At 50.5% G+C, this 13,313-nt stretch overlaps 1 protein-coding gene across 1 annotated transcript; it reads right to left on the bottom strand.

Moving 5' to 3' along the window:
- Nucleotides 1-1,140: 1,140 nt before the first annotated feature.
- Nucleotides 1,141-5,702, bottom strand: SMIM17 (small integral membrane protein 17). The gene is made up of 3 exons (XM_028095190.1): nucleotides 5,540-5,702; nucleotides 3,257-3,333; nucleotides 1,141-1,251 (listed from the first exon to the last, which is right to left on the bottom strand). Exons 1-3 carry the CDS (start codon nucleotides 5,700-5,702, stop codon nucleotides 1,141-1,143), a joined length of 351 nt encoding a protein of 116 aa, XP_027950991.1.
- Between the last annotated feature and the right edge of the window lie 7,611 nt (nucleotides 5,703-13,313).

Raw genomic sequence — 13,313 nt, 5'->3', positions numbered from 1 at the left:
GGAAAGGTAATAGTAGACGAGGTAAAACTTTGATAAATCTAATAGTGGGTCAACTATAAACAGAAGTTGAAAGGAAGAAAGGGGTTAGAACAAAATAAAGAGAAGTTTTTCATTTAATTATAGAATAGTATTCATAATTCAGCCAACAATCTGAAAAGTTCAATGGAATGAAGAATTTCCTAGGGCATAAAAAAAACCCACTATAAATCATCAAAATTAATGAAGTAAAAAGTATTCATAAACCGATAACATGGGAAGAAACTGAGAAAGCCCCCCAAGAATTTAGCTGAAACTTTCTCCCCAGCGCTCCAGGCCCTGATTACTGGTAAGTTCTTTCAAAATGTCACGGAAGTGATACTTCTTAAGCTACAGAAACTATTCTAAGGTTTAGACAACAATAAAAGTGACGTCCTTCTATGATGCAGGCCTGGCCATGTTACCAAAACGTGACAAAGATAGCACCAATCTTACATATGAAGAAAGAGGCAAGAGTCATACATAAAGTATCATGAAGTACAAATCAGGGTCTGGAAAGACTGGTGCACCATATGATCCTAAGACTACAAAGGTGATGTGATATTAAGAAGTCTACCAGGGGCGCCCGGGTGGCTCAGTCGTTAGGCATCTGCCTTCAGCTCAGGTCATGAACCCAGGGTCCTGGGATGGAGCCCCGCGTCCGTCGTCAGGCTCCCTGCTTGGCGGGAAGCCTGCTTCTCCCTCTCCCGCTCCCCCTGCTTGTGTGCACTCTCTGGCTGTCTTTCTCTCTGTCAAATAAATAAAATCTTTAAAAAAAAAAAAAAAAGAAGTCTACCAGATTTCACGAATCCCAAGTTGCACATTTTTTCATCCTCTCTGAAGCAGGGATGCATCTTCCGGTTGGTGGCATCTTACGATGAAGCAGTGTATTTTCCTTTCTCAGTCGTATATAAAATAATATGTGTTTTACAATCAACGATGTCTTAAGTTCAATGAAATACAGTAATGCAAAACCTCACCCCAGGTTAAATACAAAAAAAAAATTTTTTTTTCTTGATAGATGTTTAAAAGGCATTTGCTAATAACCTATTCCTGATTTTTAACCAAGACATTTCCTTAACAAGAAACAGTGCGTCTATTTCCAAACAGTCGTCATCATTGTAGTTAAATGTGGAACATCATAGGCATCCCTGTTAAAACCAGGAACAAAAACAGGACACACACTACCAAGACTATGGTCGTTTGTTGTGGAGCTTTCGACCACTCCACAAAGCCCTGGAACAGAGAAAAAAAAAAGTACAAATATTAGAAACAGAGGGGCCAGCATTGTTTCTTGCCTGGCACAGAGTATGAGGTCTGTAAATCTTTGTCAAATGAACTCAGGAACGGAAAGACATACCATGACGAAGGATGGGAAGACAAAATGGTTAATGGTGACAGTTCTTCTCCAAAATAGTGATGAGTATAGTGCAACAGGTCTTAAAATATCAGGAAAGTTTGGGGAATGGATATGACATAGGGAGTTATCTGGAAAGCCAGGCAGTGGCGACATGAAAAAAAATCCTGAAAAAGAAGAGAAATGGGTGGAGCATGTACTATGAAATGTTCAACATAAGCAGCTCTGAGACCTGGCAAAGCCTCAGAAAAACTTGGAGGATATTTTTCGAATATCAGGGCTCCTCCCTTGGATTTTCTAATGCAGTAGATCTTGGCTAGGACCAGAACATACAGATTTTTATGAAGTTCCTCATAATTCATGCTATAGAAAAATAGGACAACTTGACAAATATTTATTTTTCTGTGGCAATCACAACACCCAAATCTGACAATTCATCAGTTAGGTAATGGGTATGATACAGCATACCACAAAATATTTGGCAGCTGTAAAAAGTAAATTAAAAAAAAAATATATATATATATGGAAAGCTATCCAGAATATTTATTATGAGGACACCAAATGGCAGGATAATAATTTTGCTATAATCTCTTTTTTTGGGTTTTAAGAAATATATGTGAGTTATTGTAGGACTCTATTTATATGAAGCTCAACAATAGGCAAAACTAATCTATATGAGCCGAAATCAGAAATGTGGTTGCCTCGGGGTGGGGGAGTGAGAGAGACTAGAAAGGAAGATGAAGGAATTTTCTAGGATAATGGCAGTGCTCAATATCTTCATCAGGGTGTTGGTTACACATATACACACTCACTGTTCTGTGCACTTCATTAGAAATATTAATGGCAATTTTTTAAAGCAGAGTATAAAGTTAAGAAAGCGTAATAAATACAGGTCATCTGCAATACAAAAGTTTTACACACACACACACACACACACACACACACACACACACACACACCCCACGTACCCCTAATAATAGACCCAACCCTGCCTCACCTGATTCCCCTTTGTCGCTCTTCCAACTGCTGTGCATCTTGGCTGCTAACTATGGTTTAGCGCTTATATTTATGATTGCCCCCTTCCGAGAAACTCCCCTAGAGAATCACAGGGGAGGTCATGCACACCAGTGAAGGGACGTAACAGGCTCCCCACTGGCTCAGAGGAGGACAAGGACTATTGTTGCTCCGGAGCTCCCCGTGGGATCGGGCCCAGGCTGGACTCCAGTTAAACTCCCTCTCCCTGTTTCCAGCTTCCCGCACCACCTACTGGCTCCTCCTGAGAGCACGGCACCCTCAATGAATCCCTTGTACAAAAATCCCAACTAGTCTCCGTTTCCAAGGAGAAAAACGTCTCCAAGGATATATGGCAACTGAGTGGAGTGACTGCCTATGGATGGGTGGGTGGGTGGGTAAGTACACAGGTAACTGGATGTACGCGTGATGTGCAGGCGAATGAAAGGTGGGGTGGATGAGAGGGCGGTGAGTGGCTGACGGGTGTTCGATGAGTCAGTGGATGATCAGGCGGGTGAGTGGGCGAATGGATAAGGAGATAGAGGAGGTACATGGATGGACAGACAGACGGAGGGAGGGATGGAATGCGTACATGGATGAGTAGGCAGATGAAAAGTCGGGCAGATGGATGAGGAGGCAGGTGAATGAATGGCTAATCTGAGTTTATGAGTGAAGGGTTGGCGGGTTTGTGTGGGTGGGGCTCCACATCACATGGAGACCCTCCACTCCCTGTCTGACTACCACGGGACTACGTCCTGTTTCCCACGGGACACTGCTTGGTTGGGGAAATTCCAAGCCGAGGAAAGGAATGGACAACCCACTGAGATCTGCGGGGCGGGGTATCTGGGAAAGAGGAGGGAACCCCCACCTTACCTGAGAGTCCTCTGACTCGTCATCTCCCTCCACCGCGCTCCACTCCCGGGCCAGCCCAGGCTCTTGAGAAGACAGACCTGAGCACAGGAGACAGGACCACGAGTCAGTGACCAGGGCAGCTGGGGGGTGGGAGGGAGGGCTCTGCCTGCTCGTCCCACCTGGCTTCCTACCCTGTCCTCTTCCCCGCCACACTCGCGTGCGCACACACATTCTGGCCCGCGTGGTGCAGGTGGTGCAGAGAGAATGCGAGACCTGAATTCTGACCTTCTTTCTGTCGCTACCCGGAAGACTTAAAGTGCGTCACCTGAGGTGACCCGCCCCCTGAGCCTCTGTTCCTTCACCTGTCGAATGGGTAAAACGGTCCCTTCTCTACGTGCCTCCTGCAAAAACTGAGTGAGGGAGCAGAGGAAAAGGTGTGGAATTAAGCCAGGATGAAGCAGGCTTGCCCAGCTTCTAGCCGCCAGTGGAGACATCTCCCCACATCCAAACTTCAGCAACCTTCCCACCCCTTGGCTGGATAGAACTAGGGGTCAGGCCAAAGATGGGCATTTTCCACTCCTCCTGCACCCAGGCTCCGCTAGGAGCCCCCCAACCTCCTCCTCACTGCCAGAACTGACACCCCTATTATCCACACCTCCGTCCCAGGCCTGCTCAACCTCTGTGGGAGAAGGAAAGACCCCGCCCCAAGTAGAAGCTCCAGCCCCCATTCCGCTGTCGGGCTGACTTTCAGGGTCCCCCCCTCGGTCCAGCTGTCTGAGCCCCAACCCCAGGAGCTATCCGGGGTCTCTCTTGTCCTCCCCTCCGCGCATCCATCTGCAGGAACTCTGACTCTCCCTCCCAGACGCGTCCCCAATATCTCTTACGTCCACCACTGCCCCATGTGGCTCGGGCATCTCCCTCCCAGATGGTTGCTGGAAACTCCCATCAGGCGTCCCAGCTTCCACTCTGACCTCCTAATCCGACAGTTCATCCTCACACACAGCTGGATGCAGGCTTTCTCAGCCTGGCGCCATTGGCCTTGCGAGCTGCGTAACTCCTTGTAGGGGGGTGGGTCCCGGGCCTCACGGGGTGGGCCGTGTCCTCCGCCTATAGCAGCATTGCCTCGACCCACCTTGTAGCAGTAGCATCTTCCCCATTCAGATATAACCCCAACTCCAGACTTTGCCAAACGTCCCCTGGGGAGGGGAGTGGGGTGCAACATGGCCCCCGGTTGAGAACCGCTGAGCTAGCAGAATCTTTTTGAAACACAAATGAGATCCTGTCTTCCTCCTCTGCAAAACCTTCTGGTGCCTTCCCAATATCCGAGTAACATACACTGTGCGGCGGCCTCCAAGACGCCCCATCACTTGCTGGCCCCGGCTGATCTCTACCCTCTTCCCCCGTATCTCTGCTCTGTTCAGTCAGCACAGCCTCCTCAAACTCAGCGAGCTTGTCGCCACTGCGGGGTCATTGCCTGCGTGGCTCCAGTGGCCCACGAGGGGACCCCCCGGCTCTTGGGATAGACGACTCCTTCTCCGGCCTCTCTCGCCCTCCCTGACCACGCTTGGGTCCCTCTCAGTCAATCATCCCATTTTACTGTCTTTGGAGCCCTCATCAGACATTACTTTTCTTTTTATTTCGTTGCTTGTTTATTGTCTGCTTCTCCACTAAAATCAGCTCTACTGGGGCCATCTTGTTTGCTGCTAGATCCCAAGCACCTGGCACATAGTAGGTGCTTGTGGTAGATTTTTGTTCCAAATGGCCTTCCACTTGTTCACCGATCCCTGTGTCCACACCCCTGGGCAGCCCCCTCCCTCAGTGATAGTGAACTTGACCACGCAGCTGATTTTGACCCACGGCCTGTGAGCAACTGGGTGGCCAGTACAGCTTAAAAAATGCTTGCAAATTGAAGTTTTCCCTCCCTTTCCCTGCAACCACCCCCAGGAGAATACGCCCGGGCTCGCCTGCAGGAGACAAGTAGCCCAAAGTCAGCACCCTCAAACCGGCCAGACCCGCGAGTGAGGTCAACCAGCTGCCCTGGCCAGCTCACCGTGGCTTTGCGGGCAAATGCAGGCTGTCCCCTGAGGCCGTGTCATATGCTGACCTGCAGAATCCTGAGCAGAGAAATGACTGTTGCTATAAGCCACTAAGTTTCGGGGCCACCTGCTACCCAGCAAAGGCTGATGGACACAGGGCTCCATAAATATCTATGAACTGAATGAGTGAAGGGATGAGTGTTGTGTCTTCGCAGAGGCTCTGCCACAACCTTCCCCCCACCGCCCCCACGGGCTGCCCGCCCCTCACCTTTCTCGTCACCGTCACAGCTGGTGGCCCCAACCTCCACAGCCACCCAGTCTTTGGCGAGGGTGGCACGCTTCTCCCAGGCCCTGCTCTCCCGGGGAAGCAGCGTCTTGGCCCTCTCGGGCTCCAGTAGCCCCCGAATCTGCTCCGGCCTGAGGCTCTGCATCTTCCCGGGACGGAGAGTTTCCAAGGCAAGCCTCTCGTTCTCCTCCTGCTCGTGTTGGGTTCCCTGGGCACAGGATTCAGAACCTGGACGGCTGACAAACATTTCGTCATTCCACAAATACTTAGAGTGCCATCTGTGTGCCAGGCACCATTTGTAGGTGCCAGAGACACAGCAGTGATGGAAGCAGGCTCCCTACTCCCGTGGGGCTTGCATTCTAGCGGGCCCTGGGCAAGGAGAGACGGCGTGCCAAGTGATAAGTGGCCGAGAGACAAATAAAGCAAGAAACGGAAGAGGAGTTTCGAGGTGGGGGCCGGAGAGCGGCACATTCACACACAGATTCATTCCGCAGCCCAAAGCACACAGCCAGAAGGTTTTAGGAAGACAGAGTCACCCCCAGATCCCCCTGGCTGCAGAGAAAAGGGTCACAGTCTTTCCACCAGCCCCCAGCAGCCCCAACTTTCTCCTTTGTTGGCATAAAAGAAAACCAAGAAGCATTCCCCAGGTGGGGGGTTAAAAGTCTAATTTAAAATGAAATGTTCTTTAGTATTCTCATTCTAGATCTTGTCAACCCAAACTTCAGGAGGTTGTTTGCAAGGAGCTGTCTGAACTACACTGTGTTACCCTTTACCTTGAGACCCTAAATCTGGTTTATGTTCTTATTCTAGGGATCTGTACACATTATCAACCTTGCATTATATTAACCTACCGGCAGCCCTCATGAATAGTAAGTTTTTTAAAGGAGTAAATTCTCTTGGTATAGGGAAAATAAAAGCTTTTTAAAGCATCTTATTCTTTAATTAGTTTTATACAAATAAAAATTGTCATATCAAATTTAGAAACCACAGGGCATATAGTCTAGAGTCAAAGAGACATTAGCGACTGAACAATCAAAAGCATGTGGGGACATGTTTGGAGTCAGAGCCAAAGAAACCTGGTGTGAAAAAAAATTTTTTTTTAAAGACAATCAAGGGAATTGACTGGGTATTCGATGATGTCAGGGCACTCACATCGCTTCTGCTGGGTGTGGAAATGGTCTTATGGACAGGTAAGAAAATATCCATCTTATTTTTTTAGAGGTTTCTGTAGTGTGTAAAGGTCAACCGACATGATGGCTGAGATTTGCTCTAAAATATTTCTGCGGTGGCGCCTGGTGGGCTCAGTGGGTAGAGCCCCTGACTCTTGGTCCCGAGGGTGTGAGTTCAAGCCCCACATTGGGCGTGGTACCTACTTTAAAAATAAGTAAAATAAAATAAAATAAAATAAAATGCTTCCACAGTGAAGGAAAAAGACAGAGACAAAAGAGGGTCAGAGCAAACAAAGGATGATTTCCGAACCTGGAAAATGGGGAGATGTGGCTCTCAGGGGTATCCCCGTGCTTGTGAGTAGCTCTGAAATGCTTTCATATCAGAAACTAACACATAGGGTGCCTGGGTGGCTCAGTTGGCTAAGCGTCTGCCTTCTGCTCAGGTCATGATCCTGGAGTCCTGGGATCGAGTCCCGCATCGGGCTCCCTGCTCAGCGGGGAGTCGGCTTCGCCCTCTGACCCTCCCCCTTCTCATGTTCTCTCTCTCAAATAAATAAAGAAAATCTTAAAAAAAAAAAAAGAAACTAACACATACACTGCGGATATGCAGAATGTGCTCGTTGCTTCTACATTACTCATCATCACGGAGGTCTTCCTTGCGGACGGGGTGGCTCCAAACCCTCGAAACCCAAATCTGAATGCACTTCCCCAGACACCTGTGCCCTCGGTCCCCAGCCCCCAGCACAGCCTGCCTCCTGGGTCCCCTGCTCTTGACATGGACTCCACCACCGTCCCCAACAGTGTCCACAGGGATCACTGTCCACTTGTCTCATCACCCCCACATCCAGCGGACCACTTAGCACACCTGCTCTTGTCTTAGAAAAGGCTGCCCCGCTCTGTTCTCCACCCTCTGTCTTCACCCTCTGGCCCACTCCGCCATTGACTCTGCCGATCCCCTTCCCTCACCGCACTCCCCAGTCCAGGCTCCTCAAGAGCCCCTCTGGTCAGGATGCTTTCAGTGCTGCACACGGGGGTGCAGGGCAGTCTCCCGACATGGCCTCAAGGCCTCCACCACCACCATCCCTATGCTTTCCCTCCTCCTGGACAGCCCAGGAGGTGATCCTAGACACACCCGGGACTAAACAACAATGAACCCCAAGGACGCAAGTTTCCCCCGCTCTTCGGTACCCTCTTTTCTTTCTTTCTAAAAATTGAGTTGGGGGCGCCTGGGTGGCGCAGTGGGTTAAGCGCCTGACTCTTCATTTCGGCTCAGGTCGTGATCAGGGTCTTGGGATCCAGCCCGGGGCAGGCTCCGCACCCAGCGGGGAGTCTGCTTGTCCCTCGCCCTCTGCTCCTCCCCCCACTCACACGCTCTTTCTCAAAATAAATTAATTAAATACTTTTTAAAATCTGAGTTAAAATACACCTAACACAAAATTCACCATCTTAGCCATTTTCCAGTGTACAGCTCAGTGATATTGAATGAAAGCTTTCACAGCGCCCTGCAGCCAAGACCGCCATCCAACCTCCTAACTCCTGCACACCTGCGACTCTGCCCCATTGAACGCCACCCCCAGCCCCCAGCCCCGGGCACCACCATCCCACTTTCTGTCTCTAGGAGTCTGACTACACCAGCTACCTACGTAAGTGGGATCACACAGTATTTGTCCTTTGGTGCCTCACTATGTCACGCAGCATAATGTCAGGGTTCATCCACGGTGGAGCTCCTGTCAGAGGCTCCCTCCTTCTTAAGGCCGAATAACACATATTTGCTTGTCCATCCAATGCTGTAGCCACTGTGAATAATGCTGCTATGAAAGTGGGTGTGCAAATATCTCTTTGAGACCTTACTTCCATTTCTTTGGGGTATATGCCCTGCAGTGGAATTGCCGGGTCGTAGGGCAATTCTGTTTTTAGCTTTTTCCGGGAACCTCCATACTGTTTTCCAGAGCAGCCACACCAATTCACGTTCCCAACGGTGCACAAGGGTTCCCTTTTCTCCACATCCTCAACAACACTTGTTGTTTTCTGCGTGGTTTTTTTTTTTTTTAAGATTTTATTTATTTATTTGAGAGAGAGAAAGCAGAGCAAGAAAGCACAAGCAGGAGGAGTGGCAGAGGGAGAAGCAGGGTCCCCGCTGAGCAGGGAGCCTAACACAGGGCTCGATCCCAGGACCCTGGGACCATGATCTGAGCTGAAGGCAGACGCTTAACCGACGGAGCCACCCAGGCGCCCCTGGGTTTTTCGATAGGAGCCATCCTCATGGATGTGAGGTGGTTCCACTGACAAAGGAAAAAGTCTGCGTTTGATGCTAACACACCTTCACACCCTCCCCACTTCTGTCCTCTCTCTCAAAGAGAGAGCAAGCGGCTTCCTGCTCAAAGTATCCGGACAGAAGGTAAGGATATTGGTTTGTTTTCCTGTGCTTATTTTCATGGTTACCCTCAATACTGTTAAAAAAAAAGGGGGGGTAGTGGCTTTCCATTTATAACAAAGTTTCCCTTTGAAAATTCACTGAGAAGAGACTTTAAAAGTGCGGTGACTCGGGGGTCCTGGTGGGAGTGTATGTTGGCTCAGCCACTTGGAAAACTATCTGACAAACATCTACTAAAGCTGAACGCGCAATTTCCCTCCTAGATACTCACTCAAGAGAAAGGAAAACTCACGTCCACACAGACACTTGTACTCAAATGTTGCTATCAGCTGTATTTGTAAAATACAGCTGTTCATATTCACAGACACCCCAGGTGTCTATCAATAAGAGAATGGATAAGTAAGCCACAGTTTATTCATATGGTGGAGTATTACTCAGAAATAAAGCGTACAAACAAAAAGGATACATGCAATAATATGGATGAATCTAAAAATATATGTATTAAACTGAGTGAGAAAAGCCAGATACAAAGGAGAACACATGTGTGATCTTATTAATTTTAAAAAAAAAAGTGTGGTACAGGCAAAGAAATCAATGTTGGTATCAATTATTGGTTGTGTTGGGCTGGGGGCAGGGGCAGGGGCAGGGGAACTTTCTCGGGGTGCCAGAGATGTTCTATATCTTCATCCGAGTAGTGGTCCCACGGGTGAAGACATTTGTGCAAATTCACTGAGCTCTCCCTTCACTGAACTGGACACTTCATGCCCATTGCTCTGTGTGTCTTAGACCTCACTAAAACAGAAAACGAAAATAAAATACAAACTTTAAATTTCATGGAACTTTGTGGTTTGCTGCACATGCCTGTTTTAATATATATGTAAATAAATGTTCGTTTTGAGAGTTGCATATTGTATGTATTTTGTTGTGTTGCTTGAACCTGGTTCTGCAGTATCATCAACATCCAATGTTCATAAAGTTCTGACATTGAAAGGATGCTTTAGATATTGTATTCGTTTCCCAGGGCTACTGCAGCAAATTACCACAAACTGGGTGGCTTAAGACAATGCAAACTTATTATCTCATAGTTCTGCAGCACAGACGTCTGAAATGGGTCCCACTGGAGTAAAATCAAGGTGTCTCAGGGCTGTGTTCCTCCTGAGGGCTCTGGGAGAGAATCGATTTCCTTGCCTCTTCCAGGATCTTAAGCTACCTGCACTGCTTGGCTCCATGGCTCCTTCCTCCCTCTTTAAAGCCTGCATTGGCCGCTTGCGTCTTTCTCACGCTGCATCACTGTGATTCTGACTCTCCCGCCCCTTCCACTTTTAAGGGCCCTTGTGATTGTTTTGCTCCCACACGAAGAATCCAGGACCACCCCCCATCTCCAAGTCAGCTGATCAGCAACCTTAATCTGCCCTCACCCTGTGACCAACATATTCACAGGTTCTGGGGAGGGGGTCGTGGGCATCTTCGGGGAACCATCTTTCTGCCCACCACAGGGATTAAATAAAAATGCTAGAAGAGGAACAAGGGAAGGGATGTGAAGGAAAAAGAATAGGGGAACGGTAGAGTGGGTGTTGTTGAGACGACTTACAGAAGAGTTGAAGGTGGGGGAAGAATGACAGGTGGTAATAGGAGGATGCTCACGCTGCCAGCCTGGCAAGGCATGAGTTTTTGGCTCTGCTGTGCCTTCGCTGTGTGACCCTAGGCAGGCCACTTAAATTCTCCACATTCCAATGTGCCCATTCGTAAAGTGGGGGTGTCGACAGAAGCGGCGGCTACCTTACCGAGTCATTGTGAGGTTTCTGCTGAGACAGGACAGTTCATACACAGGGAGTACCTGACGAGTGGAGGAACACCCAGGTTTTTCCTCTGGCTGGCTCATCCTTGCCCCTCTGTGTTGGCTTCTAGGAACCGTGCCCATACATCAAGGCTGAGCTGAGACATCACTTCCTGTGGGACCCTGTTAGCACTTGCCACCCGTGAGTGCTTGAACGTAAAATGACTTCTTCAAAGCATTTCTCAGCCAGAACTTTGGGCGAGACCTGTACTGAGTACTGGGGATTCGCAGATGAATTCAACACCTTCAGCAGCTCACATTCTCCTGCAGCAGGAGGGTAGCAAGCAGAGAGGAAGGAGCAGAGCCGCAGACGTGGTGTTGCCACAGACAGAGACACCAGCAGCAAGGTTCAACCTCCAGGAGCTCGGCAGATCACAAAATTGGGTAGACCTAAAAAGATAAAGCTGTCCCTCCCTGCTCTTACTTCACTGTTTGAAAGTGAAAATGAAATATGGGTCTAGAGAAATACTTCTCTGTTGTAAGGAGGACGTGAGCAAATGCCAGCTGATGCCTGGGATAGGCAGAGGTGATAGGGTGGGGTGGGGACTGTGGCAAAGGAGAGATCGGTCTCTGTCTGAAGAAGCCCAACCAATACTTGCCCAGTGAAAACGTGGGCGCATGGTCTCCTATCTTCTGATTTCACAACAGAACACTGGAAATCTACAGTTTTAGATTATCTTCAACATTTTTAAATACTCTCCGATGTTTAAAAGGAGGACACATGCCAGCGAGCCAACTAATGCAGGTTGTGGGGCTGTTAGTTTGCAATCCCGGTGTGCGCTGGGAAGTATGTAGAGGGTAGGGAGAGGAGGCTGTAAGCATAAACATTTTCCAAGAAAAAAAATATTCGTCTTGATGGAAAAGTTCGTGAGAGAGCAGGAGTAGGGGGTTGTTTTGTTTTTAACATGAGCTATAATCGTGTGTTTAGACTGAGGGGTAAGGCCAGGGAAGAGAGGTGACCGACGGAGAAGACAAGAGCCTGAGGGTCCAGGTCACAAGAGGCTGGATCTGGCTGGATGGAGAAATCTGAGGGGGTGGTATGGGTGTGAAGGAATTCACACCTCACAGCCTCCGTGTTCTCTGCGAAATAGCCGACTGGTCATCCCCGAGGGGCAGCGGTTGCAACAACGGGCCACCACAACCGCAACCGTAACCCTGGCAGCCGCCGTTCCCAGGAGCGCGCCAGTGTGTCAGGCCTCGGGGCGCACGCAGAAACCTTTTTCTACTGTAATCCTCACCCTAATTCTCTGCGGCTGATACTGTTCCGCCCATTCTACAGACAGTGAAAGTCCTCAAAGCCACACAGCTAATCGGAGCTGGGCAGGGACGCAACGCGTCTGAGCGCAGCGCCTGTGCGCCCGGCCGCCGCAGAGCGATACGCGCGCGCCCAGACACACAACGCACACAGGCGCAGGTGTGCACGCCGGCGGGCACACAGACTCGGCGTGCTAAACGCACCGGGAGGGCGGACACAGACGCCGAGACCCCCTGCGAGACCGGGGCACACGTGCCCTCAGCGACCCACAAGGGCGCGCAATTCAGGGTCATTCCTCTCCTCGCGCGGAGGCCGAAATTCAGCTGCAGTGCACGGGCAGCTGGGCAGTCGCGCTGGGCGGAGGAGCAGACCCCACCCGGACCCAGCCCAGCCCTCTCCCGGCGGATGGAGTGGGGGACCCGCTCCCCGGACACGCACCCTTGGAATATGCCTCCGATCCCACCGCCAAACACAGACGCGGCTCGCACACATTCACATGCGCGTTTCCCGGGTCGCCGCCCGCGCCCCCAGCCCCTTTTCGAAGCCCAACCTCCCGCCCGCGGGGGTCCCTCGAAGGACTCACCCTCCCCAACCAGACCCAGTCCCGGCACTGCAGAGCTGGAGCCGCGGCGACCGCAGCTGCGCAGACGCGCAGGTTGAGGGGGAGGGGGTGGGGGTGGGGGTGGGGGGACGTGGGGGAGTTGGGGAGGGTGGGCGGCCTTCTCGCCGCCTCCCCTCTCCCCTCCCGGGGAGCCGGAGCCTGCAGTGGGGTAGGGAAAGGAGTGGAGGGGCCACAGGGATGAAGCGGCTTTGGTGAACTTGCTGGAGGTGTGGTGCTGTGCGCGCCTTGGGTCGGCCGCAGTGGGATGAGCCGTCCATCCCCCGCTGATGGGCACGGAGGTTATGCCCAACTTCCCCAGCTGCAGATGTGCCCTAAGGCCAACAACTTTCTCAGGCTCCTTGGTGATTCTCTATTCTGCAAACCCGGGTCAGGGTGGGAGGAAGGAGTTGGGGCAGGGGTGTGGCAGCCCCTGCGACCCTGAGGCCAGACCGCCGGGGGTGAGAGGCTGGCTCTGCCATTTGCTACTAGTGTGTCCTTGGGTGTGTCGCTTAGCATCTCT

This window comes from Eumetopias jubatus, unplaced genomic scaffold (genome assembly GCF_037043125.1).
Source record: "Eumetopias jubatus isolate StellerSeaLion01/CBP00866 unplaced genomic scaffold, mEumJub1_p1.0 scaffold_10, whole genome shotgun sequence".
NCBI classification, from domain to species: domain Eukaryota; kingdom Metazoa; phylum Chordata; class Mammalia; order Carnivora; family Otariidae; genus Eumetopias; species Eumetopias jubatus.
The sequence above is the reverse complement of the archived record's forward strand: the minus strand, read 5'-3'. Positions and strand labels throughout refer to the sequence as shown.